The sequence below is a fragment of the Acanthopagrus latus genome, chromosome 20 (genome assembly GCF_904848185.1).
Source record: "Acanthopagrus latus isolate v.2019 chromosome 20, fAcaLat1.1, whole genome shotgun sequence".
Classification (NCBI taxonomy): domain Eukaryota; kingdom Metazoa; phylum Chordata; class Actinopteri; order Spariformes; family Sparidae; genus Acanthopagrus; species Acanthopagrus latus.
The window spans coordinates 2428366-2456278 of NC_051058.1; the positions used below are offsets into that span (position 1 = coordinate 2428366).

Consider the following 27913-nt stretch of genomic DNA (forward strand, 5'->3'; position numbering starts at 1 on the left):
TCAATGTTTTTTTATTAGATCTCTGGTTGTATTTTTTCCATTTCCTACATTTGTTATCATGGATGCATACATTGCGTGCTTCAGATAGTGCAGTGCCCCTCTGTGGCACCTAACAGAGCTACAGCATTTTTATGAAGTGAAGAGGGAAAACAGTGTCAGAAACTATACAGACTAATTAAGAAATACTAATCAAGTTTCATAGCCTCTGTATTGAATCTGCTCTGTAGTCTGGTGGTACACGGCAACAGGGTGAACAGACTGTGGCTGGGTGGGTGTTGTCTTTGAGTATCCTTTGTACTATTGTATTCACTGCTGTAGCCAGCTATGAGGTCACTGAGGTCCTCTGTAACAATGTCCTATATAACTGTTTAACCAGGAGTTTGGTCAGTCCAGCAAGTGTCCGTGGGCAGTTCTGCTTTTATTAATCGATTAATTATTTTTACCTTATGAGGCTATTGGACAGCTCGTCCAGGTCTGCTGGCACTCTGTGGTTCTACCACAGCCACTCCTCCACATGACTGTTCAAAGCAGCATAATGGCAGAAGCTGCAGCGGGAGGATGTCTTTATAATCAAGCTAACCAGACAGATAACAGTGCAACAGGCTGCAGCTGTGAAGCACCAGCTCACAGAGCAGTAAGTGTCTGTTGTGTTAAAACATACACATTTGTAACAGTCCCTTTGTTTAAGACTTGCTATCTTTGTTTTGGTCTGATTTTCATAACCCCTCTGGACAGATGGCAGGGGATTCAGATCACCTGGGTGCAGGGTGGTGGGCACTGACTCCTGATCGAGGAGTGGAAGCGGCTTGGGGCATTCCCCTCCCAGCCAATCATGGTGTGGCTACGCTCTTTTGTGCTAGCCTGAAAGAGGTGGGGAATGACACCCAGCCAGCTCTCTCACCCATTCTGAATCTGAATTGTGTCATCTTGGCTGCCTCATGTCAGTCTAATGAGGGAAAGTGGGTCCTTTTTTGAACCCCTTAAAACCCAAGACCCTATACACCTTCAGTTTTAACAGTTCATTTCACTGGTGCATGTAGCAAGGGTGTAGGTTTAATTTTGACATTGGTGGGGACATAGCCAGTCACGCCCCACCTCCACCATGCACCGCCACCAGGGGAGAAAAAATTGTATACGTTGTTAAGCAGTGTAATGACTCTAATGACAGAGGAGGAGGCTGTGTAATAACAATATCTGAACTTTACTTCAGTCATAGTGCATTTCATTACATTATAGTGCAAACCACTGCGTTAAACTTTGCATTATACATAGAGATCAGTAGTATTCACTAGGCCTACTTTAAATATTACAACTAGCTAACACTTAAAATTAAAGTAGCCCACCGTGTCCTCATTCAAGTTCACCTGCTGCTGTGACCCTGCCACTCCACCGCTGTCTGATAAAGAGGACGGCTGTGCTGCTTCTTCTGTCACCTGACACAGTAACAAATCATTCGCCATTAAGAGAGAGAAACGGTTGGAAACACTGTTTTGCATTCATTAGCGGTAGCCTATATGAAGGGGTACTATTTTCCTCAGGTGACTTACACTTTGTTTGGTGAAATAGCTTCAAATGTCTTCCACATTTCTTTTGCCCGACATCCTCGAACAGTGTGACCTCCTCTCCTCAACACTGGCAAAGCCTGCAAGTGAAACAACTTGGACAGCCTGCAGGGAGCTCAGCCAATCAAAAAACACAGACCTGTCTCAAAGACTATCTGGGAGGCTGTGCTGAACACTGTTTAGCGGCCATTTGTTGAATTATTTCAGTCAAACTTCCAGATACTAATCAAGTAACCACTGCTGCACCGTGGGCTTGTAATGTGTGCAGGCAAAAGAATTCCAGTGTCCATTCAATGTTCCTTTGGTAGAAACAAGCAAGCGGACAAAAAACAAAGGGCTCCTGCGTGCCTCTCCTGCTCTGCTAAAAAAAAAAAAAAAAACACAGAGGCCCACTCAGGTGCATCATGGTCCTACACCTATCCTTCAGCCTATTCAACCTCGGGTTCCCACAGTGTTGAATGAAACAAAAACAAAACACAATACTAACTGGACAAAAGTGAACACGCTAAAGAAGGAAATCATTAGAGTAAACGTATAAGAAAAAGCTATCAAACTGCAATCTAAATAAGCAAACATCTAGACTACTCAAACAAAACATGTGACTTGTTATTCACAAAAATAATAAGCAAAACCAACAGCAAACAGATAGTTCCAACACCCTGTTTACAAAAATACACATGTATATGTGGACCAGGCCTCAGTACATGAAAAAAACCTTTATTCCTCAAGCCCACATGGTCATTAGAAGCTTTCAGCCACAGAAATATAAAGGTGCAGTTTGTGGTTCTGACTGATTATTTCTGCCTGAACAAACTAAATAATCAAACTATCTGACTGAATAAACTAATTGGACAACGCAATTTACACTGTTTTACTTTGTTTATATGTGGCGGACCCTGCCAAATCTCTCTCAAACTGCTTTCTGGGACCGTACTTTCCTCTGAGAACATCATGTTCATCCAAAACTACACAGTGTTGTGTTCAGAATTTCTAGAATTAGTTTCTAGAATGCAGTTAAACCTCATGCAGATACGCTTCTGTTGAACCTGTCTGTCTGGCAGCATTTATTTTGAAGGACACAGGCGGAAGTCCCCGCTTTTATTGTGCCTCAGTCGTCAGTGAGCAGGCGCAGCGTCGGTGTGTGTGCTGTCATCGCGGTGGACGATAGAGGAAACTGTGCCCAGCATCGCGCAGCCTGGCCGTGCTTCAATATGTCAGAGGACACCGGTTCCTGCTGAGCGTTTCCTGTGCGGTCAGCTCCCTCCGCAGCCACAGTCCGCACCGTCACACCCCTGTTCCCCCCAGGACAACACCTCCGAGGATGGACGACTGTTCCGAGCAAACGCCGCTGTTTACCTTCGGAGTGATCGCTGACATTCAGTACGCGGACCTCGACGACGGATACAACTACAGCCGGACGAGGAGGCGGTACTACCGGAGCAGCCTCCAGCTGCTGAGGAACGCCCAGGAAAGTTGGTCAGAGTCGGCCGTCAGACCCAAGTTCATCCTCCAGCTGGGAGACGTTATCGACGGCTTCAACAAGGGCCGCGGCGCCTCCGACCGAGCGCTGGACGCCGTGCTGGGCGAGCTGAGCCGCGGCCCGGTGGAGGTGCACCATGTGTGGGGCAACCACGAGTTCTACAACTTCAGCAGGAGCGCGCTGCTGCGGTCCGAGCTCAACAGCGCGCCGAGCACGGACGGCAGCCCGAGTGGAGGCCGGGCTGCCGGGGACATCTACGCCTACCACTTCAGCCCGTGCCCCGGCTTCACGTTCGTCGTGCTGGACGCCTATGACGTGAGCCTGCTGGGCAGAGAGGAGTCCAGCGTGGAGTACCAGGAGGCCCTGAGCACGATCCGGCAGTACAACAACAACGAGGACCTCAACTGTCCCCCAGGTGTGCTCACCTGCCGAGTAGAGAGAACTTTATTCTAATACCTAGACAAATACTACTTTACTAACAATACAAATAGATATAGTGTTCTTCAGTAACGTGCGGTGAGGTCCACGGCTGGGTAGGCAGCAAGACCTTAAATCGCATAGTGCATACAAAAATATATACTAGGTAGAGCTCAGTATTAAAACTGCAAAGCCAATTAAGTTGCCGCTGTCAAAACTGTAGTTATTTACGTCGGCGGATTATAGCACGCACACAATTACTGCCAATTAATTTCAGAGACATACATTCACCTGTATTTCTACAGGATTTACATCATCCAAAGACAAACGCACAAAAACACCTGTATCTCAATACAGGACTTACAGCTCCGATACACTATATTAACAAAGCAACAACATCACCGTCCGCTCTTGGTCACATAACATTACAACTAAAAATCAAAACGTCACTCACAACGTTAATATTATTATTACCACAGAGAGAGAGAGAGAGAGAGAGAGAGAGAGAGAGAGAGAGAGAGAGAGAGAGAGAGAGACTGCGGCGCTGTCCGTGGTACGGACTGAGAAAAAGAGAGTTTGGTGTCGGCGCACCATACAGCGTGTGTGTCTGTGTGAGGGGGGGCTTACTTTATTTGTAGATGAAGTCCATGCGCCTGTCCCTCTGCACGAACTTGTTGATGACTTTGTTGTAGAAGTCATCCTTGTTTGCAGCGTTCTGTAATGTCATGAGTCTCTCCTTTTCAATGGAAATCAGCGCCAATGCTGAAAGTCTATCCTGGTGCATCCTATTACGGTTATACGTCTTGATGCGCTTTAAAGCTGAAAACGTCCTCTCCACGGATGCCGTTGTAGCAGGTATCGTTAAGACCAGCTTTAATAACTTTGTGGCCTCTGGTACAGTCTCCTGGAGGTCATTGGAAATCAGCGCCAATGCTGAAAGTCTATCCTGGTGCATCCTATTACGGTTATACGTCTTGATGCGCTTTAAAGCTGAAAACGTCCTCTCCACGGATGCCGTTGTAGCAGGTATCGTTAAGACCAGCTTTAATAACTTTGTGGCCTCTGGTACAGTCTCCTGGAGGTCATTGTCTTTAAGAATGAGAGCAGCTGTGCAGGTGACATTCCCTGGACCAGTTGTGAGCAATATAATCCCACCAAATCAGACTGTAATCGAACTTGATCAAAGAATCTTGCGTATTTTGACAAGCTATTGAGTTTATCAGTGTCAAAATTAGCAGGTCACCATAACCCTCCTTCACCCACACGCTCTCACTTCCCACCGAGAACAGTAGACAGTAGCAGGTCACCATAACCCTCCTTCACCCACACGCTCTCACTTCCCACCGAGAACAGTAGACAGGGAAAGCAGAACAGCCTGCTAGCTTGGCTGCATCCACACAACCACTCTTTCTTTTTGTACCATTCTGTCTGAAAAGTCCTCACAATTTTCTGTCCCTTCCTTTGCGTTAAATTCTCCAGGTCAGGTGTTGGTCTCCCGGTTAATATTATTTTTTTTTTTCCACAAATGTCAGACTAGACATTTTTTTTAGCGAAGTAATCTCCATAGCTAGCAGCAGAAATCAAATCACTGCGCGCCACAACAGCAGCGCGAAACCTTGGGGGGGAGGAGGGGGGTGACCCGCGAAACCCACGAAACCCACAGAAGCAGAGAAGCACTGTGCCTCAGGGATGCCCATTAGAGACAGTGTGAGAACAGACTACGCATGCGCAAACCTCCTAAACCGTTTGCGTTCATTTCACACGGCACAGAGAGGCAGAGGCAGAGTCTGCCTCCGTCCCCTGTGTTCACTTCAGGCAAGCCTGGAAAGCGCGCTTTTCTTTATGGGCATTCCTTATATCGTTAAAACAACACATTATACCTTTTTATTTTTCATTTTTAAAGCAAAAAATCAACAATCAAAACACAATAAAAAAAAAATTAGGGTTAAAAAAATTATTAAAAAAAAAATTATTTCGTTCTTTTTTCTCATTGGTCTAGGTGAGGCACTGCCTACCCTGCCTCACCTGACTGCACGTCACTGGTGTTCTTGTACTTTATATTATAGTAAGGCATTTGTTAATAGTTTTAACATTCGAGCAGAGAAATGTATATAATACAGTCTGCTGTTTACTGAAGTAATACGATTACAACAAAGTCCACTAAGCATGTCTGCTGATATATAGAAACATGTGTGAAGGACATGTCAGTGTGTCACCGTCAGCCCTGCTGGGGCATGTTCATCTGAAGCGCCTTGCTCAAAGGCACACCGTCAGTTAGCAGCAGTTGTGGTCAGGAGTAACCTTAGTTTCGATCATTCAATAAGTTAATTTGTATCCATTTTTTATTACGCTTGTGCCATTTCACAGACCCCAAGGTGATCAAGAGTGGATTTTCATGTTGTGCGTTTCAGACACAGTGGGCGTGCTTCGCAGGTTCACCATGTTCAACGGCGGGTTCAGCAAGGACCAGCTGGACTGGCTGGATTCTGTTCTGTCCTCGGCCGACGAGAAGCAGGAGAAGGTCACAATCGTCAGTAAGTGAAACCCGGGGTGTGATTTCGTCCAGTTGTCTTTGGCTTCTGACATCTTTCAAGTTGAGATACAGTATGTACAGTAAGTAAGTAAGCCATGTGAGGATTTGCAGTGTATGCTGCTTTCAGGCAGTTGTAGAGTGACATTTCAGCCTAGCTGCTGTGGAGCCAGGTGTGGCGGCGCGATCCAACCTACTGCAGGGAGTTCAGCCTGCTCCTTTCAACCAGTGAGCCCTGAGTGCACTTAAGTGATACACCTGCTCCGACACATTGTCTTTCTTATGTGATAACTGTCCTGTGACTTTGATGTAAGAGCCGACAGCCTGACAGCCAAAACCACTATCTCTTCTCTCTGAAGGAATCAGCAGCGCTTTTACTGTTGTGTCATTGTGTGTGTGTGTGTGTGTGTGTGTGTGTGTGTGTGGGAGAGTGTGTGATAAAGTATCAGACATCTGTTTGCTGTGTAAAATAACTTGAATACTAATGTTTATTAAAATGAATTGTACAAGATGATTCATTTCACAGCGTAAACCAGTGAGAATACACCTTGACCTTAATTTTGATGGTTAATTGCTCCTTTTGAACTCTGTTGATTTCTTTTACGCGTCATCCTGCAGTTTACGAGGCGAGTCTAACTAGCTAGGAGGCCTCGTGGAGCCAGAGTAACAGTTGCAGTTTATGTCATCTCTGCATCTCTGTGTGTGCATTTGAACACAAGTGGCGACATCTTGATTATGGCCTCTGTTCATAGTCCAAGTGGTATTGACCAAACAAGTCTGAGCTGGCTGTGGTGGCATACAAGTAAACAGTCCATGCATTAACCATGGATCGAGTCCACCATGTCTTTCTGCTTCTTGCTCTCTTTGCACGAGTAGTTAGACAGCAACTGTTACTGCACTGGCTGAGCAGTGTAGAGAAAGTGATACAGTACACGTACAAAACTGCCTTTCAACCCGCGATGCATCACGGAGAAAACACGTTTTCTATTGTCCCACACTGACAGGACGGCATAAGTCTCGAGCCCCAAACGTAACAGCTATAATTTGATAACTTGCAAATCTTGATTGCTTAAAAAAAGCCAAAATGTCGTCTCACGTCCATTCTCCTGTCTGAAGTTGCTAATGAGACTAAAACATACCAGTTCACGGAAGAAGAACTGACCTGGTAATGTGATGTCCTGATATCTACTGGCTGCACTGGAAGACTGAAATATTCACTGCTGTCCTTTGAGACAGTATTGTCCTCGGACGATAGCCGCTGGGTTCCAGTAGAAGTCTAACATTGTGTACATCAGTGTTTCCCACACATATGTTTTACTTGGGTGAGCAAGTACAAGTACATCAATGCCACTCAGGTATATTTGACAACCCATCAAAGCATTTAATAGACTACATAACCTGCTGTTATGATAGTGGAATCACAGTTGGGGGGAAAAAAAACACACAAAATACAAGCTGTGTTTTTTGCTTTATAAAACTTAATTCTGACAAACAAAGCAGATGATTTTGCTGGTAGAGAGAGAGACAGGAAGGAGAGGCGAGCCAGTGTACACGCATTAAAGTGGAAAATCAAAGCAACGCTGTAATGTCGGCAAACTGTTATATAAATCGCGATTGGGAAGAAAGATGGTTGATTATTGAGTGTCATTCTCAGATCGTTAAATCCGGTGCTGCTACACCTGATACCAGACATGTTTTTTCTACTCTTCCAGGTCACCTCCCTGTACACCCCTACTCCACAGGCCTCATCTGCCTTGCCTGGAACTACGACGAGCTCCTGGCCATCATCCGGTCCCACAGCAGTGTGGTGTGTTTCATGGCAGGACACGACCACGATGGTGGATACCATCAGGATATAAACACGGGGGTGCACCACTTGACATTGGAGGGGGTGATTGAGACTCCGCCTGATGACAATGCCTTTGGCACGGTCTCCGTGTACGAGAACAGGATGGTGCTGAAAGGGAATGGCAGGATCAGAGATCGAGTGCTTCTCTTTCCAGGGCACCAAAGTGATGCAGATCACGGGGCAAAATGACCCATACTGTAATCAAGGTTTTTGGAAAATCTTGTAAAATCTTGGGAAATGTAGACGATGTCTGTGACATTATCAAAGAAAAGTCAGGGAACTGAAGGAGTCACTTAAAAATATAAATGCTTTTATCTCCTGTCCCATAGCAGAGGGCTAACATTTACAAATTAGAGAGAAATGAAATGATGATAATGGAAGCCCTCAAGCAATGGATATAGTTTAACTTTAGATTATTTTATTGAGATTTAAAACAACATTATGTAGTAGTTTATTGTGTGATTTGGCACCCCGCCCCTACCATTTCTGAGTACAACTGTCCCAGGTTTCTTCAACAAACAGTTACAAAACAGTTAACTATTTTATAATGTAACATGTGCTAGTTACAAACTAAACGCGGCACAATAACGAACGTTAAATCTTGAGCAGTCAAAGTTTGCACACAGATCAGAACTGTTACGCACTCCAAGCTAATGTAACCTGTAACCAGAGACAGTAACACCTGGCTGTCACATGCTACTGGCTGAGGTGTCCTCTCACTCGGTCGCTGTCTCTTTTTCTTGATCTCCTGCCTGGCCTCTTGATCAGTCAGTGTCAACTGTTAGTTTTCTCTGATGACGTCCTCTTCAGCCTCTTTACCTCTGTCTCGATGTCTGTAGAGGCTGCTCAGCCTGGTTCTGTTGCTGTGACGGTGCCGGAGGACATCAGAGGGGAAAAGCGTATAATATGTGATCCGTAACATATGTTCCAGTTTCACCAAAGTCAGTGACAGTTAGCGTTGTGTGTCACTTTAACGTTAAAGTTATTTTGTGGCTTTGTTTTAAGACAAAAATAGTTGGCTACTGTTGCTTTAAATGCCACGGTGTACATTTTGTAAAAGGTGAAGTGCAGAAAGTTATTACAAACACACTTGCATACAGTCTGGTCTGTGTTTTTAGATGCAAGTCCACTTACCTCAGAAGAACAAATGCAGTACCTCCAATATTCTACTGCACTTAAATTACTTTTTTTCTGTTTTGGGTTGTTTTTTTTTTGTGTGAAATACATCTTATACTTATTGTTTGTGTTTTAATCTGGGGACAAATCATATAATTTGTATATTTAAATGCACATATTTTAAGAATCAAGGGATTTTTATTGCAGTTGGTGCCTTTATTGCATGTTGCACATTGCACATAAACTGATTCTCTGATGCACATGTTTTCTGAACGATGTGTTGTGCAATATAGTAAGATATTTGATGACAACAGTGGAAGTGTAACCGATGTACTGACCCGTTTCCAGGTGATAAGATCAGCTGAAGATGAGTGTATGATGAACAATGTAAAACAATATGAGGAATAAACATCTTTATAACAGCAGTAGTTGCACAACTATGTCACGCTCCCATAGCTGGCATCTCATGCTGCATTCAGGTTATATGGGAAAGTGGGAGATACTAGGGGTTTGTGTGAAATAAAGCAAAGGAAAGTTCAAGTAAGTTTTTCAGAGATTTTCAGTGTTACTCAAGGATGGATTATCAACCCCAACTTTAACCCTTACACAGTGCTGACACATTAACACTGGGGTATTTACTTGACGATTACAAAGCAGTGATATAATTGCGTGCTACGAATTAAGATTATACACATACTGTGTGGTAACAGGAAGATATAAATGGTATTCTCTTATTCTAGAGCTATGAATACTAAACAAATTTCCATCCTCTGACAAAGTATATGACGTGGTTGAAACCTCTGATATAGCTAGTGACTGCACCTTGAGTTACGGTTATATTTATAATATTTTGACAACTAAAGAACATGATAAATCGATGTGATATATTTGAATTAAATCTGAAATACTCACATGCTAAACTTATTCAGACGGTGTACCAATGAATCGGTACGGGGACAATGTTGATTAAAAGAGCATACCTACTTCTGTGTTCTTCACTATTTTGTTGAATCACATTGGGGAAAATTGAGGGAATACATAGACATTACATGGCAATATAATTAGATAAAGGGATGTAAGAAATAAAATGTGGACTGATTTGAAAACGTGATGTAATAATGAGTGAAATATGCGAGGCACTGCGCTGTGAAGCGTGATTTCCTGTACTTCCGACAGGCCGTGAAGGCAGCAGCGGCACAGACGTGGCCGTGGTGCAGCTGCTGCGTTCAGGTGGCGCAGTGTCCCGTCTGAAGGCAGAGAGGGCGAAGTTTCACTCTCTGCATTGCAGCCTGAGCGCTGCTGCCGGAATTCAACACAACAATGGCGACTCCCAGTCCTGACAGCAACTCCACAAGCTCCAGCAACAGCAGCAACATTGTTGGATCCACGTCGCACCATTTTCAGCAGCAGACGCAGAGCAGCAGCATGCAAGGTAGGTGACATTAGCCTTTATTTGGTATTGTTCCGTTTCAGCTGCGGACCGAGGAGTTAGTAGGAAAATGTAGCTCGTAGCTTCCCAGAACCTGAAAAACCATCGTCAAGGTAGCAGGATTGATTCAAGCTTTCCGGTCAGAACTTTCAAATTAGATTCCGCGTTGTGAGCAAGAATGCATTTCCAAAGTGGTGTTCGTTTATTCATATGATCACACACGATTCAGTAATTAAATATGAAAATACAAATGATCGAAATGTTCCAAAAAGAGGAACAATAGCTTTGTAGTCATCTCGGGTATAGTGAGTTGTGCGAAACTATGCGCTTTTATTTTGAAAGCTGAACTGCGTCGTTTCCGCTGTCGCTCTAGCTTTCCTCGGCTAACTTGAATGGGCTCCCTGTAACTACATGGCTACCAAGTTAGCCGCGGTGAAGTCGCCCCTTCCTCCTCCTCGCTGTGTACTGTCCGACCTGAACTGACACTGCGGATTGTTTCCACTCCTCTAGTCCGTCGTCAACCTCAGTAGAGACAAAACCAAAATCCCGAACGTGTGGGCGGCGTGAAGCTGCATGCAAGAATGTGTGTTCGCCGATATTATTAGCACCAGGTGGCTACAAGTAGCACCAAGGCCTACACTGAAGAGTGTGTCTGAGCCAGGCCACTGTTTGAATTCAGCACGGCGAAGAGCGGAAACAAAAAGAAAGTTCAAGTCAGACACGGTCATTCTATTCAACATGTCACCAGTCATCTTTAAATAACGACCGACAGCGTCACAAAAGGTCCTTCTTTGAGTCTGCTGTTACTTCTGTCGTTAAATAATGACCTAGTCTAAAACGAACACCTCCGTTTTTAACGTTAACTTCTGTACTGCCACTATATCTCGCTCGTTACTGATATCGGGATGTGCATTTCTAGCTGTGTGATGTTTTTTTGCGACGCAGCCTCCACACTGTAAATCCATTATCGGACGGAAAGCCAATCCTTCAGCCGTTTAGCTCGACTAGCAGTAGCCGTTTGGTCTGTGTGCCTGTTTGGCTCCCTGCTGTTTGTCAGAAGATGCTATGTGCTAACTTACAGCGCCACAAACCCCTGTGTGCAGTCACACATGATGGTGAATCGCCGTTCCTGTGATGTGCTGTCTAAATGTGACCGTGAGAGGGGCGCAGAGCAGGTCGGACGAGGTGGTGTCCGATAATGGATGCGTAGGTGGGAGCTGATAGACTGACTGACTGACTGTACAAGCAGTACAGTAACACATCTGAGTTGCATGTTCTCACTCTGTGGCAGATGTCTGGCATCAAATGTTTTATCTAAACCTTACAGAAACCAACACCTGCTGGAGATGTCAGAATGAAACAGGTATTCACACTTATTTTACTAGGGTTCAGTCTGCTGTTGGGGGTTTCAGTTGTCTTTGCTTAGGCCATACCATGGCACGGGAATTCCTTCAAATCATTTTTTTCTTTTTGTTTCCAAATTTCATTCATGTATGTATACATTTTTTTATTTTTTTTGTCAAACCTGAATTGTATCTACTTATCTGCATGTTTTAATCAAGTTTCGATATGATCTTATCTAGACACAGTAGACAGACCCCATGAGACACTGCATCAGACGAGCCCGTCAGTCTGTTTTTTGTTTTTTTTTTCCCAACAGCACAGATATCTGTTTGAGTGACGCGTCTCATTGGTTAGTGGTATGCCCGTGTTAACGTCTGGTATGCTGCTGCTCTTCTTCTGGCTTAATCGCTTAACAGAAGGTCGGCCATGGTCCACTGGCGAACATCACTTCCTGTTAGCGTTTCTGATTGTGTGCCGCCTGTACATGTGCAGCTCATAAATTGATCATAACTAAAACACAAGAAAGATTCTTCACGGTGGAGTGTTGAGGATGAGTTCAGGTTTACAGCCCGAGGAAAGAAGCTGCTCTGTAGTCTGGTGGTACGGCAGTGGATACTTCTGTTAATACACTGCTGAGCCTTCCTGTCCTGGGCTGTGCACAAGACATTCCAGTTTGTGATGTTCCAGTCTTCTGTAAAAGTTGATAAGATCTTAAGTTTTCTAAAGGAGTACTGTACAAATTCTGAGCTTTGTGGTGATGACCTTGGCTCCACTGATGTAGATGGGGGAGTGTGTTTGCCTCCTATTTTATATACGCCGCAATCACCGCCTAGCGTCCATGACGTCAGTGCCTGTCAGCTGCCGACCACAATCATAATCTCCTGCTCAACGTTATGGCATAAGCCACCAGTTCTACACGGTATCTGCTGGTGAAAAGTGGCTCCTGTCAGTGGAACATGACTGACTGACTGCGACTGCTTTATGACAGAAGAACAACAACAGCAGCAGCATACCAACGTCCGTGATATACCACATACAACTGGCCACTAAAACAAAGCATCAGCCACTTTTGGGCCTCGGTGTCACTCGCTTTATCGTTAAATGTGAAAAAATACTGAAGTGATTAACTGCAGGAAGTTAAGGAAGAGACCAAAACTATTCCTCATTCCACTGGTAATACAATGGAGTCACATGAATTTCCACGAACAGCTGCTTGTCACTGCACTGAGCCAGGCCCACCAAAACATGGCACTGCTTTCTGAAAGTAAGTAACGTAACCTGCCCTCTATTCCACTTTCAGCATTGGCTCTTGCTAGGATGGAACTTTTTTTCAGAAATCACGACCCAGTCACACTCACACACAAGCCCAAAGAAAATGTAGTAAAATGTTCTTTCCTTTACTTCAGGGTTTCAGATAAGCCTGTCTGGAGTGTCCCAAAGTAAGCAATAGACTCGCACACAAAGCACACCGACCTCTACTCTTTGTGGGTGCACCTCAGTAGTCTACAGTGGTCTCCTCTCGCCGGCTTTCACTGAGCCTGTTTCTGTTCAATCCTGGCTGAGGACTGTGCGAACTGCTGCCTGGCGATTGATCAGCGTTCATACTGAGCTCCACATTCTGGATGATTTTTTATTTATTTTTTTTCTATCATGCTCATGTTTAATTGGATAAAACAGGTGTGAGGATGCCACTGTGTACTATTGAAACAGCCTGTGTGGTGCTCTGGTAGATGGGGAGTCTGTCCACTGTTCACTGCAACTGTCACCAATTCAGTTATGACCAAGAGAGATTCATTTGCACCGGGGCTTAAAGGTTAAGGAACCTGTTTGCACTCAAGAGCTGGTTGAACAGGGCATGGCAAAGACGACTCAACACTGAAAATCAGCACTTTCAAAAGGGAAAAAAAAGAAAAGTTATCATACACCCAAAATATCCACTTAAAGGTAACAAACAGTGTTGAACTGATTCAGTCTTGTAATTGGAATCAAGTGCTATTTAAGTGTTGGGTCATTTTGATATCTCAGGGAAACTGTTCAGGTTTGATTTGCACTTTTGTTTTTAAGTTCTCAATGGAAATGTTTTGGACAGGGGTTCCCAGTATCAGTATCCTGCAGTGGGGCTCTTTTTGGCTCTTATGCCTTACAACCTTTTCAAAAACTGGATTGCATACAGAATTCAAGGGTCCAAAAGTCTGAGGCCAGCAGTCTTGATGCTTCTAGTTCGTATTTGTTTCAAATCTAATATTGTTTTTGTTTCATGGGAAACGATCGTGTCAACTGAACACTTAAGTGAGGAGTTGAATCTTTGAAAATTGTCCATGAATTTCAGGATATCTTAGTATTTGTCCCCCTTTTTGCTTGAATGAAAGCGCGTACTCAAGCTGCATGGACTCCAGTAGTTTGGTGCTTCTCCTTGGTCAGGGTGGAGTCAGTTCTGTGCAGGTGTCCCACTCCAATAAATTGACCTTGTTTTCAGTCATCCACTGAGTTTATGGTATTTCCTGGCTGATCCTTGTGCTCTGAGACACTACAAGACAGTTCTCTTTTGACTGATCACGCATTAGATGCAACTGATCCAGTATCTGTGAAGTGTTTTAGGGTTCCATGCACTGCCCTCTCACAAACCTCATGACCAGACATGATTTAATGCTGATAAGGACCCTCTTTACTTAGAATAACAATTCTCACTCTTTATTTACTTGGTGTCTCCTCAAACATTCTTGTAATTTCCAGGGTTACACGACAATGTTGGATATTTTCAGTGTGGGCTCAGACTTTTGGACCCCACTGCATGTTGTTGGGAATAAAAGGTATTGTGTACAGCTGAAAGAACTGGTGTGGTATCTGACTGTTGGGAGCCCCTGTACCTGCGGGCACTTTGCTTGTGTTCAGAATGCGTTGTGCGCTTCCTCTGATCTTGAGAAGAGCTTGAGATAACCCAAAAGGTCAGTCTGTAGACACAAACTCCAAATGAATGGATTTTTAAATCACGTTAATGCCATATCAGTTTTCTCCTCACCATTCTATACTGACCTGATAGCCAGATTTCATTGTAAAAGGCACAATAATGTGCTGTTTTTTAGCTCATACTGTAACATTTATCTCTTAATATAGCTTCAATCACACATGTAAAGGCTTATCTCAAGTGCTAGAGACAGAAGTTGCTGAGGTAAGACGAGCACATGTATCACAGTGTTTGTACCAGCTGGTAGAACCGACAGTGTGCCGTGCATGTTGTGGGATTCTGGATCTGCTCCTCTCTTTGTCCTGCCAGGTAAACGTAAAGCTCTGAAGCTGAATTTCGCCAACCCTCCAGTGAAACCAACCTCCAGGCTCCCGCTCAACCCAACGCCTCCCTCTTTCCAGAACCCGCACATGTGAGTAGAGGCAGCTGATGGTGGCATCTCACAGGAACTCTGTTTGTCATGACTGTGTTTTATATAAGACTTCTGGGTCAGTGTGTCCTGTATGTCAGCACTTTTCTGGAATTGCTGAGTTTTTTATGTTTCTTTTTGGTTTTTTTCCCTTTAAACGGTTACAGCAACCGCCAAGAACTGAAAGTTACCATGTGGGGTTTTTTTTTAAAAAGAAAGTTTTGTTTAAAATCACCTTATCTCACTAAAACACATTTCATATATCCTTGGACCTAATAAACATATTGAATGCATTTCTTCCCACGTAAAACATTTTCAAAGTCAAGACGAGTTTTATACTGAAATTATTTCCATCTACATTTGCATGCTAGCCGCCATCTTTCTTGCCTTTGTTTGCGTGTTAGTACATTTGTTGACATGTCATCCACTGTTGGTCAGCGGATTTGTATATAATGTAACTAGATGGCACTGGGTTTGTGGTGCTCAAAGAGACAAAAGATTAATATAGAAAAACTCAACAGCAATGTCTCTGTCCAGATATTATGTCCCTGACTAAGTTAACGATGGTTACAGCTCAGGCGGTTGCAGATATGTGAACCTAATAAAGATTCCAGATAAGGGAACTACTAAATATTATTCATCATATCCACATTAATCTATAATGCATGTTCCTGTCATTACTCCACACTGTCCTTTCGCTCTTGTCCCTCCCCTTCCCACTCCACTTCCTCTGTCTCACACGCTGCCTCGTCCAATCTTGTCCCACCCTCCAGAGAGCGTCTGCAGCGACACAGTATCGAGTCGTCGGGGAAGTTGAAGATCTCTCCAGAGCAGCACTGTGACTTCACTGCAGAGGATCTGAGAGACCTCGGGGAGATCGGTCGCGGAGCGTATGGCTCCGTCAACAAGATGGTCTTCAAACCCACGGGCCAGATCATGGCTGTCAAGGTGACCTGCTGTTGACTCTTACACTGACAGACTTTAGGTTTAACTCATTCCGACAAATCTTCTAGTTTGAGTTTTAAGGGGAAAAAAAATCAAGGCTTTAAACATTTTTAAAAATATCATTGAAGGTGCTTCAACTTATATATCTTGTGCAATAGATATTGAAATTATTTGACATATTATCATCAACCCCTCTGCCTGCATGGTACGCCAGCTGGGGAGGGTCCATCAGTGGGCCTGTTACCGTGATGATGTCAGATGAGAAAAGTCCTTGAACTTGACATTTAAGAAGGTGTTGGACTCCTGTGTGAAACACAACATTAATATTTTTAATCATCAAGGAAAAACCGCAAAAGCCACATATTTAAACAACAGATGTGTCAGCATGGCTGAAGCCACAACATGTCAGGGGTGGCAGGGGCCGGAGAACAAACAGGAACATCAGTCAAAAACTCTTACAGTTGTTTTATCTGGACATCTGATCCACCAGCGTTTAGATTTACACACAGTATCAGTAAGCATTCTCATCTTCATTCTGCCTGCAGTGTGATTAGATCTTAATATGAAAACAATCATGACTATTTACAGTTAATGTTGGTCAGATAGACCTGTATTGATAATGGATGTGATCAGGTTCATCGGACCATCTGACATGTCTCAGAATTGCTATTGACATTTGTCACATATTTGATTAAACCACAGCGTGCAGTGACATTAACTTTTCTTGGTAACACATGCATGCATATTACACAAAGTGATAACAAAAACACATCATTTGTGTGATAGTGAGAGCTTGAATCCATAACTGTCAACCTAAATCAGCAGTGCATGTTGTGGAAAGTAAGAATAAGACTGAACTGAATGTGTTCTTGTGTTGCGTCTCTCAGAGGATTCGCTCCACTGTGGACGAGAAGGAGCAGAAGCAGCTGCTGATGGATCTCGACGTGGTGATGAGGAGTAGTGACTGTCCCTACATTGTTCAGTTCTACGGCGCTCTCTTCAGAGAGGTCTGACTGAATCTCACTGACCTCAAACGCACCACACTCTATTACCTGTGTTTACTACGCAGCAATGTTACTTAGAGATCTAACATTTAACTGATGTAGTGACACCAGCTCCAGCACGCGGTGGATGTTTTTGTAGACATGAACCTCAAACCTTCAGGAAACTAACTGCCGGCTCTTTGTTTTTAGGGGGACTGTTGGATTTGTATGGAGCTTATGTCTACCTCATTAGACAAATTCTACAAATATGTATATTGTGCATTAGATGACGTCATTCCAGAGGAAATATTAGGCAAAATAACATTAGCGGTGAGTAGCCCATGCACTCCATATTTCACTGAGTTTGGTTTCATACCATGTAATGATGGAAACAGAAGTGATGTGTTTTGTTTTGTGTTCAACAGACCGTTAAAGCACTGAACCACTTAAAAGAAAACTTGAAAATAATTCACAGAGGTAAGTTTATCATTATTGTAAAATTGTATTAAAGTTCAGAGGTCATGTTATTGATGTAAGAGGTCCCATATTCTGCTCAGTTTCAGCTACATGCTTTCTCATAATGTCCATTGCTGCAGCACCTCTATTCATCTGCTAGAACGCCCTGTCATTTTAAGACCCCCCTCCTAAAAAGTCCAGTCTGCTCTGATTGGATGACAGCATGTGGACCCGCTTTATAGTCAGACAAGAGAGATGAATATCTCATTTTTTATAAAGAACACTCAGTCTTTTTGTACAAAGACAAAGATGGTGAATGTTTTTACACTGCCTCTTAAAGGTATGGAGTGTCAGAACAAACTATAGGCAGCTGGCAGTATCAACACATTTCTGTTGGTACGTGCATCGAACACCCCGGTTCACTTCTGTTAATGTTAATCTGTATAAAATGTCTTTTCCGTTATTTCAGACATCAAACCTTCCAACATTCTAATGGACCGAAGGGGTAACATCAAGCTGTGTGATTTTGGCATCAGCGGCCAGCTGGTGGACTCCATAGCCAAGACCAGAGATGCAGGCTGCAGGCCTTACATGGCGGTACGACTGAAAAACTCACAGTTAAATCTGTCAGAGACATAGACAGAAGTTCAGATGTCAGGATACCCCTTAAAGGCCAGTTAGGCAGTTATAAAGATGGGGAACTAAAGAAACAGACCGGAACGAGATGTTCGGAGATTAAACAGACTTTAAAAAACAAACAAAAAACATTATTCTTTGACTTGATCTGTTTCAGCCTGAAAGGATAGACCCCAGTGCTTCCAGACAAGGCTATGATGTCCGCTCTGACGTGTGGAGCTTGGGAATCACCCTGGTAAGACGGAGCGTTAACATGACATCTTAACACTATGTTACATCCGAGCCGGTTTGAAAGAACGGAGCTGCTGCAAGAAGGCAAACATCTGGTCATCACAGTCGCTGGTTTGTGTCTGCTTTCAGTACGAGCTGGCCACCGGACGGTTTCCTTACCCCAAGTGGAATAGTGTTTTCGATCAGCTGACACAAGTGGTGAAAGGTGAACCCCCCCAGCTCAGCAACTCAGAGGAGAGGCAGTTCTCCCCCAAGTTCATCAACTTTGTTAACCTATGGTATGCACCAATACATCCAGCCTTATATACAGCTTTACATACAGTATCCATATGGTCAGTAAACACACTGTATTGATACAGGCAATAAAGTGTCATATATATGTGAATCTGTACCAGTTAAATTGACTTTCTGTTTTACTGAAACAATTCAGCATTAAAGTTCTTTCTTTCACGACCGAGATAAACTTACCATGTTTTCACTGCAGCTTTTGACCACATCTCATGGTCTTCATTAGTCACTGTAGTCTCCATGTCAACTGAGCTAACTGAAGACCCTGAAAAGCGGTTTAAAGCTAATTTCTTTTTTTAAAAAATAATCAGTGATTGCACCTTAAGTTACTGTTTTCTCTTTTTGTCAGATTTTAAAAGGGTCCGAAATGTAAGAACGTTGAAATGATCTCCTTACTAAGAGTTTACATACAAGGACTTTTATTTAGTATATGAACCAGTTTCTGAAAGTGTAAGCTTGACATTACTATTTCTGTGCTTCTATCTATCTTTTCTCATTTTGCAATTATTTGTTTTTTTTCTGTCCAGCCTTACAAAGGATGAATCAAAAAGGCCAAAGTACAGGGAGCTTCTGGTAAGTAGTTGGACTTTTCTTCAGTTTTCAATGCAAGTCACACAAATCCATACACCAGCCTGAATTTAATAGTTAAAAGTTTGTTTCTGAATATGATGCCTTAACCCTCATCCAACTCTGCCATGCCCCTTTTTAGCCTCTTTCAGCCCATTCTTCAAAATGAGCTCTTTTCAACACCTCTGTAGCAGTAGTAGGAAAAGCTTTGAAAAATTTGCTGCTCAAAGTTTTAGCCACTGTACACATTAGTCAGTGATTAGCCGGTGAACATAGCGAAGCATCTAGCAAACTGAATAAAATATGTCCTATTTTTGATACTTGGTAGTGACCAAAACAAAGCTAAAAAGCAAAAACGTTGGACTTGGGTGGCCACAAGAAGTTTATCTGGTGATCACACGTCACTTGTTTCTTTCGCTGATCCCAAGTGGTTGAAAAATAAAGAGATTTGCAGCTTCAAATTTAAGCAAGGGTTAATATGTTCCACCATGTGTTCCAAGATTTTTGCTAACCTATAAAATCTGAGTTTGTTTCAAGGCAAGTAAATACATGTAGGAGCTACTCCTCTTGTTCTTCTGGCAAACAGTTGTTTCAGAATTTAGGATACAGAACTTTAAACTTTGAAATCAGAAAGCTCCTCAGTACCACCCACACCAGTCTGACACCCACTGTATCTCTCCTCCAGAAACATCCCTTCATTCTGATGTACGAAGAGCGTTTCGTGGACGTCGCAAGTTACGTATGTCGCATCCTGGATCAGATCCCAGCCTCTCCGATCTCTCCTATGTACGTGGACTGATGGGAGTTAGGCCGGGGAATCGGGAGTGGGGGGAGTGGGGTGGGGGGGGTCACCCAACATGCGGTGGGTGGGACACAAAGCTTTGTGATGCGACGCTTGACATCTTAGCCCTCAGAGTAACGTAGGATCACCCGTTTATTCCCACGTTCCAAAGAACACAGGAACTAAGTCCAAATTGCCCGGTGCAATGAGATGATTTATTGTTAAGAGAAGCCTTCCACCTCCATCACCTCATGCTAAAGTCGGTGAAATCTAAAATATCATCGTCCATCTGCACCCAGAAAAACTTGAAGACATAACATTGTCTTAGTAAAATGCAATGCTTCTTTTTATGTGAGGAAAAAGGAATAGAGTATACATATATGGTATATATATACTTGAACTTGTTGTACACAAATACAGAATCTACCAAATAAAATGTTGAACAGTGACACTCATGATGTATGAACAAAAATAACCAGCTATTGGGCTGTACATCGTGGACTGTATGTATGCTTATGTGTGTTGACATGTACAGATGCCTGCAGATAGTCTCTCTCTCTCTCACTCACACACACACACACACTCTCTTTCACACAGTTTGTTGTGGGCACCTTCACTCATGGTAAATGAGTATGCAAAAGGGTTTTTTTTTTTCTCTTTGGAAAGCTCATGGATTCGGTATTGTGGCTTTACTATTTTTTTTTTTCTCCAATATGCAATCTGTGAGTTAGTCAAACATTTCTCACACCCAGTGTTAGCCCCAGATTGTGCCTTCCATATATGATCACTACATTTGAGTCACAGAGACAAGCATCTGGTTTTCTAAAAGATAAATCCCTGATGATCTTTTTAAAGTCCAGGACATCTTTTACCAAGACTTGGAACTTTTGACAGTATTTGCAGAATCACTTAAATCAAACCATATTTTGTCCAATGCACAGGAAAAAAAACCCACAACAATAAAGTCTGTTTACTGAGTGAATTCATTTAAATTTTCTAAGAACGCTTTACTTTCAATATTTGCAAGTAACTAAACTTGTAAATAACTGAAGTAACTCCAAAGATCTGATGCTGACTGTCAGAAACAACATGAGTCCCTCAATTCTGTGCGGCAAACACCAAACATTAATTAATTCATGTTTTTATTCTTGTTAATGTTGCAAAAGCAAGGAGATGTGTAATTTCGAGCTATCATTAGCCAGCAACTCTGTTTGGATTAAGAACATAAAGCCTTGACTTGGGAATTAGGTAAAATGCTTTTTTATGCTATGATCCAGGTGATTAGAAGAGTATTTGAATATTTTAGAACTATAATCAGAACTGCTGCAAATGTTGTCTGAAGATGTCCCGCCTTTTTTGTGATATTATGAGCAATTTATCTTCCATTAAACTGGACGCTAACCTCAGTCCCAAACACAATGACAGTATTTAATAGGCACAAACTGAGGCTAATACAATGCTACATTGCCTGGTGTAAAGTTACTTTAGGACACTCTGTCCTCCGATGTAAATGTGTATGTATATAGTACATCTAATCTGCTGTTCGTGGCGGGTTCTGTGTGACCGTTAAGGCTCAGAGACGATCGACTCAAACAGTGACGAGGTTTGGGTGGCGGGTGTACGATGAAGACGTTTCAGCTTGAGAACGAGCCCCGATGCTCCTCAGCAGCCGGTCGCAGCACTGTACAGTTCAACTGCTCATCCACACTGATCACAGATCCACCGCGCTGCCACACGGAGGCAAGCGGTTGCGGCGACATTCGTCCAAGTCCTGGCGAGGGTCCCCTGTCGAGAAGCGTGACACCCATAGATGCTGCTAATGATGTTATTCTGTACCAACCACACCACAACTGCCGGGAGAGAAGAGAGATCACTCCTCACATAGTGGCTGCTCTTTGACCCTTAAGGTCACCGTGGACTCGGCATGTTCCTCCGTGACTCAGCATGTCTCTCTGGCTTGCACTGATGATAGAATGTTTCCCGTGCCCAAACTATGCATTACACTCTGGAGGCATCTCCATAGTCTGAACGGATTCCCTCATCTGTCCATCTGTCCAATTAACCATACAAACTTAGGGGAAGCTGAGGACACGACTTGAGACTATTGAGATCCAGCCGCCGTCATTCCCTCTCAGTAAGCCATGTCTGCCTAACTTGGAGTTAGCTACTTAACCGAACTGTCTGGATGGATGGTGGTCCTTCAAGACTGGGACACTGTAGAGACTTGTAATGTAATCAGTTACTTTAAAGGATAAGGATGACATTAATGTGCCTTATCCTTTAACTTAATACTAACTAATAATGTTAAGTTATTTGACGAAACAGCCTGTACCATCACGAGACAAGAGAAGGCAGCAACTCAGTGACTGTTAACTGTGTCACATGACGTCACTCTTTTCTGGAGTATCACTATTATTGTTATTCCTTCAGCTTAACGGACTGATTTCACTGTTGAAGGTCAGTTTTTGTTTTTCATTATTTTGCCTTTTTCTTTTCACGTTATGCTGTATTACATTTCCAGCAATTTTAGTGTCGTGCTTTCACAACATTGGGAGACAGATTAACGAAGAGCAGCCAACATACCCTGATCTTCAGTCTTTGATATGGGCCCCGAAACCAAAAAGAATAGTCTTGATGACATCATCATAGGGTTATTTATTTATGACAACTTGACAAAGCTCCTTGAGAGCCACAGAAGACATTGTACAACTTTTTTTTCAGAGGCTTACCAGTACTCCTGATGACTGTTAAATGGACATATATGTGTAAAGATTAGCTGGAGTTTCCCTTTACGTTTTTAATAAAAAGAAATTCTACAACAAAGGCCTCTATAGGTGTCCGCCATGTTGGAAAATGGCCACCATCATTTGGAAGTGTCGGCGAGTTCGAGGACAGGCTTGCTAAATGCTCCTGGCTCATTCAGAAGAGCGTAAAACGTGAAACGTGAAGTTGGTGGAGATGCAGTGTAGACCAGACATGATTCTCTCTATATAACAGAGAATGAAGTCAGATCTGTCATGCGAAATGGTGCAAACCCCCTGATGAAGCCTGTGGTCTCCATGCCACGCGACAGACGGTCGCCGTTTCACTGCAAACAGCATCCAGATTTGTTCTTCTCTCACAGGGACACATTTCCAGGAAGCTAACTTACCACTGGTGAAACTCCAGGGTACATGTTGTATAAAATTGCAATTTTACTAGAATGTTCATTAGATTATAAGATAATATTAAGGGCGAAGAATATTATATTGTATCTTTATCAAGGGTTACAAATAAAGTTCCCACGGAAAAGATTAAACAGCCGCGTTGTGTGCTTCTTGCAAATTGGACGCGAATAATGAAAAAAAAAAAAAAAAGAAGTGACTGCAGAAATGATTTTGCTGTGATAAGTTTATTCTTTCTGTAGTATACAGGGATGCAGGCAAATACTGTATTTATTTATTTTTTCCACAATAGTAAAGCAAGTCAGTGGCTAAGCAACATGGAAGCTTCTGTCAGATGTGAGTTTTCTTTTCTTCATTAGGGGGGGAAATGATTGCTAAATGAACGCCATGAGATAAAACAAACACCCAAAAATGAAGGCCGGTAGAAAATTCTTCAAACAGAAGACAGGAAGGAAAGAATATCAACTTTGTCAGATATCCCGAATGGGCATCATAGCCCACTGAACCCATTCAGCAAGTGCAACACTTTATAAGTAACAGGAGAAAAAACAACAACAAAAAATTGGTCTGAACAGAACACAAAGTGAAATTCATGTTCACGGAGGACATGATTTGTTAACGCAAGAAACTGGCCAATCCACGTGAAGAAATAGTTTGACATTTTGGGAAGTAAGCTCATTTACTTTGTTGCTGAGGGTTAGAGGAGAAGGCTGACTCCACACCACAGTGACAGAGTCCTTCCTGCAACCTTCAACAAGTGTTAAAAACACACACAAATGAACCTTCTGAACTCATCTCATTAGTGTAACTCCTGTGTGTCTCGGCTGGCTCTGGTACTATGCAGTGTTGATATGCAGTATTCACAGTAAAGATCTGAATATATTACATTTTCCTATTCACAAGTGCTTATAATGGACATTTCCTCTTCATATGATTGCCTAAAGAAAGTGATTTAAGAAAGCATGGCTTTTACAAGTGGTTTCTCCACTCGATCACATTTTTAAGAGAACCGATTTTCTAAGAAATGTCCGTGGTCAGAATGGCAGCACTGGAGTTTTTTTTTTTCTTTTTCTGGTAAAGAGCCCCAATCTGTTAGAAAGGAATGTCAGTATAAATACAGGATAAAATATAAATATATAAAAGACAAAATAAATAACTGTGATGGGCCTGGGAATAGAAAGGGTGATTTTTTTTTTTTTTTTTAGGACAAAAAACTACTTGGTAAAACAAAAAGAGATGAAGATGTGTTTTTTTTATTAAATGTTTGTTTTGTCATTTTCAACTACAAAAAAATAGACTTCTGTCGGAGCTCTCTATTTATCCATCAACAGCTTTAATTATAGTTATTTGTAAAGGGGAAGCTGGTATATATAAAAAAAAAAAAAATCCTTCATGAAAAGCTGCTGAATGTAAGGCACGGTTTGTCCTCCGCTACAATCGATAAGACCAAAGTTTTCTCAAAAGACATCAGTTTCTCTCCATAATGTCTTTCTGTGGATAAATGCGCCAAATAGCGTCAAGACACTTGTATAAAAAAAAAAGTCCTTCAAAGGAATGACAAGCATTTCTACACACATATTCTAAGCTCAAGCAAACTGTGACACGTGTATTTAGCAAGAGGTGCACAGTGAGATATTTTTTTTGTTTTGTCATATTTACAACAAATGATGAACTGGTTACATAATACACTAGATTTGTGGTTTGTGTCGTCTCCCACACCGCTGACAAAATATGCAGACGTCAACATGTCTCTGTCAGTACAGATAGTTAAGATATTTACAAAATGGCCGTGCTAAGCATCCAATTCACCTTGTAAGTCCTTTGGGTTTTTTTTCTTTTTCTTTTGTTTTGTTTTTTCCAGTAATACAAACATAGACTCAAAATATACAATGATTGTCAGAATGTGTCTTCAAGTCTAGGTGGCGTAACACTGACATTGCATAAAGTGTTGGTATAAAGCACTGTAGTCACGTGCTTCATTATCTAGAACATCCTTCATGTGTCCACATACTTGTTTGGCAGCTTGTGCGCGTCGTTGTCCAAAATGGACAAAGATCATGTCAAAAAGCACCTGGTCTTTGGATTCTAGGTATTAGGACAACATGAGAACCTCATTTCAGTGAAGTGAACGTAAGTCAAAATATAATTCTATAGTTCAACGTCTGACTTGGCCATCAATCTATGGATGTTGGCTAAGTGGTCTACTTGATGTCATGTCCCACCGTATTATAACAGGAGGAACCTCTGGCACTTGGACTGAAGCTGTTAAGGTATTTCAAAAGTCAAAATTCAATAGTTCTTTGGTATGATCATAGCTGATAATGAGCGGTCCGTACAGCTACTTGCAAGCTGGTGTCTTTGTGTTTGACGGCGTATGGCGAGCATGTTGCTAACCAGCGCTTTGGGCGGCAGTGGCGCTTTCACCAGTGCTCCAGGTGAAGGTCCATGGCAGAGTTCAAGTTAATGTCTGTGACATCCAGGAACTCTGTGTTGAAGATGCTGGGTCCGCTGGGTGGAGCCACGCTGAAGGCCGTGGCCGAGCTGGGTGGCGTCAGGTCCAGCCACTCCATTGTCTCCCACGGCGTCTCGCTGAAAGTCATGCTGACCATCCCCTGCACCTCTGGGACAGCGGACACCTTGGTGCTGATGGGCGACAGAGGGGTGTCCATCAGATCCCTGTTGGTCACAAGTTTGTCCTGTTGGGGGTGATGAGGGTGGCGGTGGTGGTTGTGGGGGCTGCCGTACCCTTCGCCGTCTCTGTTCCCTTCATCTTCCTGCCCCCTGTCCTCGGCTGACATTTTAAGAAGGGCCACCTCTGCCCCCCGGCCTATCGGACTTCCCAGCAGAGTCTCCAGGTGGCTCTCGGCGATGTGATTGGCCGAGTGGTCGTAAGGGAGCTGGGCGGCACACAGCTGTTCGTAGTGGCGGTTGAACCTCGGGATGAGGAGGCCGGGACACCCTGGGGACACAGTAATGTGAGGCACAACTTTGGTTACACAGGACCTCTCCCTCTCTTCTCTGGCGTTAGCTGGCATCTCTTGAAGAGAAAGAGGAGAGGAGGGAGGGTCACAGCAGGTACGGGGATCTGAGACCACTGTGACTTCAAACCAAGGCACTCGGTGATCTACGAGTAGACTGAAGCGCCTTTAAACCATCTACGCGTGCATGCAGCGCTAGCTACGCTAACATCATTTGCGAACTTTCACCTTACCTCCACTCTCTATGAGCACATCCAAAAGTTCGTCCATCTGCTGACTTCTGGTCAGTTGCTGGAACAATAATAAGAAAGTGACACTTTTTATTCATTGAAGACTGTTTTAACAATTTAAATGACATTACATTGTGAAACATATGCAAGCTTTCAGCAGGTTACAAAGACTTGGAGAACAGAGTTTTGGTCACACAAACGTTTCTTGTAGACGAAGCAGCTCTCTGATTGAGATGGAACTCTTAGCTTTTCCAACTTTAGGCCAAAGAAAGACTACAGACTGTTTACTGATCGTAAACGCTCTTAGTGCCTGGCTGTGAAGTTACGTGTGGACTACCGGACCCATAACTGTCATTCCCACACATGTCATGCTCTGTAAACAAAGCTGTTGCTCTCTACGTTTAAATAGAAATGTTTGCCAGCATTTTAAAATGAAATTTGCCCTACAGTAATGTTAGCCATGGGAAGGGAAAAAAAAAACACATCTGCCTTCAAAAAATGTTTGTACAACTCAAACACCCATCTGCTTCAGAGGTGGTAAAAGGGTGGAAAGTTAGTGCAGTGAACAAAGCGGATGGATGAATCAAAGAGGTGGAGTACAGGTGATGGACTGAAAGAGACAAAAAAAAAGACAGGAGACAGGAGAAGAGCAACGCCAATAGGTGAAATAAAATAACTCTGGCCAGCCATTCTCCACTGAATTTTTAGCGTGATTTTGAGTTTACCTGCTTTACTGCATCCTCATAGCATGGGGGCTGTCTTAAGTCAGATGCATCTGAATCTGAGCTACTGAAGGCAGGGGGAGAGACCTGGCACTTTTGGCCAACATGCCGAGGTGAGGGCAATACTGACATCTACATGAGAAATAAGTGAAAAGTGACATTAGCTCACCAATTAGAGTGGAGGAGCTTACCAAATGTGTATTGCAGATTTTTAAAGATGTGAAAAAAATGAATAAACAGGCCCCCGTGTTCCAATAATCTCATGACGTTAACCGTTTCACTCTGAGGAAAGGGTTGGCGTTGTGTTCTTGTAAAGGAAAAGTCACCAACACGTGAAGGAATATGTGATGAAAACAGATGAACTCTGTTTTTAAGAGCAGAGCTATGACGAGAGCGACAATGAACCTCGTAACAACACACAATTATATAGAGTCAGGGACAGAACACAAATGAATAGAGAAGACAACAGTTACGTGAAGGTGAGGTGATTCAGATGAGGTACATGACACCCACATGACAGCACTGCAGTGCTCTTCACGTTGACAGAATGATTACCTTTGGCTGGAAATTCTGGTTTTCAGTCTTGGCTGAGCCGCCGTGGCCACAGTCAGTTGAGTTGGGAAAGACTCCCTGAAGGCCTCTTTGGTCAGAAGGGTAGGAGCAGTTCACAGCCTGGCCGCCATTTTTCTGCTGCATCTGTAATCAGCCAAGAGTCAGATGTCACCATGTATGTTGGAGACATCAGAGACATGAAGACAACATTCAGAGAGACTGTGGTTGCAATTATTTTTTGGAACTACAGAAGAGAACTATGGTTAATAACCTGACGCT

General features: G+C 43.0%; 4 protein-coding genes across 23 annotated transcripts in view; 2 read left to right on the plus strand and 2 right to left on the minus strand.

Moving 5' to 3' along the window:
- LOC119009358 (myosin heavy chain, fast skeletal muscle-like) overlaps positions 1–4370 on the minus strand; it is a 31717-nt gene extending 27347 nt beyond the window's left edge. Inside the window, exon 1 of the mRNA XM_037080509.1 lies at positions 4087–4370. Coding sequence (XP_036936404.1) covers positions 4087–4158 — 72 coding nt within the window. The 5' untranslated portion in view covers positions 4159–4370. The remainder of the gene's footprint in view (positions 1–4086) is intronic.
- On the plus strand, positions 2679–9379 carry adprm (ADP-ribose/CDP-alcohol diphosphatase, manganese-dependent). The gene is made up of 3 exons (XM_037080539.1): positions 2679–3457; positions 5871–5993; positions 7702–9379. Exons 1-3 carry the CDS (start codon positions 2884–2886, stop codon positions 8025–8027), a joined length of 1023 nt encoding a protein of 340 aa, XP_036936434.1. The 5' UTR covers positions 2679–2883; the 3' UTR covers positions 8028–9379.
- Positions 9380–10125: 746 nt separating this feature from the next.
- map2k4b (mitogen-activated protein kinase kinase 4b) lies at positions 10126–20441 on the plus strand. 14 transcript variants are annotated; one of them, XM_037080531.1, is made up of 14 exons: positions 10256–10386; positions 11465–11593; positions 11711–11746; positions 13134–13166; positions 15002–15104; positions 15875–16049; positions 16934–17053; positions 17240–17359; positions 17455–17506; positions 17955–18082; positions 18279–18356; positions 18482–18630; positions 19168–19213; positions 19893–20441. In XM_037080531.1, exons 2-14 carry the CDS (start codon positions 11518–11520, stop codon positions 20004–20006), a joined length of 1230 nt encoding a protein of 409 aa, XP_036936426.1. In that variant the 5' UTR covers positions 10256–10386; positions 11465–11517; the 3' UTR covers positions 20007–20441. The 14 variants fall into 14 exon arrangements, with proteins under 14 accessions (XP_036936420.1, XP_036936421.1, XP_036936422.1 ...); XM_037080535.1 differs by lacking the exon at positions 11465–11593 and adding an exon at positions 12937–12991 and having other exon boundaries at positions 10276–10386; XM_037080530.1 differs by lacking the exon at positions 10256–10386 and adding an exon at positions 10466–11166.
- Positions 20442–22456: 2015 nt separating this feature from the next.
- The window catches only part of myocd (myocardin), a 114595-nt gene continuing 109138 nt past the window's right edge, over positions 22457–27913 (minus strand). For 6 of the 7 annotated variants that reach the window (XM_037080513.1, XM_037080516.1, XM_037080515.1 and 3 more), the window contains 4 exons: positions 27638–27778; positions 27086–27214; positions 26364–26421; positions 22457–26189 (listed from right to left, as the gene is read on the minus strand). In XM_037080513.1, the coding sequence (XP_036936408.1) occupies positions 25573–26189; positions 26364–26421; positions 27086–27214; positions 27638–27778 (945 nt within the window). In that variant the 3' untranslated portion in view covers positions 22457–25572. The remainder of the gene's footprint in view (positions 26190–26363; positions 26422–27085; positions 27215–27637; positions 27779–27913) is intronic. The other variant, XM_037080511.1, reaches the window with a different exon arrangement.

Bases quoted from the DNA above. Each gene is read 5' to 3' on its own strand.
- map2k4b (XM_037080525.1), top strand. From the start codon at position 10,275: ATGGCGACTCCCAGTCCTGACAGCAACTCCACAAGCTCCAGCAACAGC. The intron at 11,747-13,133 runs GTATTCACACTT...CCTTTACTTCAG, and splicing joins GAGATGTCAGAATGAAACAG to GGTTTCAGATAAGCCTGTCT. The intron at 18,357-18,481 runs GTAAGACGGAGC...GTCTGCTTTCAG, and splicing joins GGAGCTTGGGAATCACCCTG to TACGAGCTGGCCACCGGACG.
- adprm (XM_037080539.1), top strand. From the start codon at position 2,884: ATGGACGACTGTTCCGAGCAAACGCCGCTGTTTACCTTCGGAGTGATC. The intron at 3,458-5,870 runs GTGTGCTCACCT...TGTGCGTTTCAG, and splicing joins GGACCTCAACTGTCCCCCAG to ACACAGTGGGCGTGCTTCGC. The intron at 5,994-7,701 runs GTAAGTGAAACC...CTACTCTTCCAG, and splicing joins GGAGAAGGTCACAATCGTCA to GTCACCTCCCTGTACACCCC.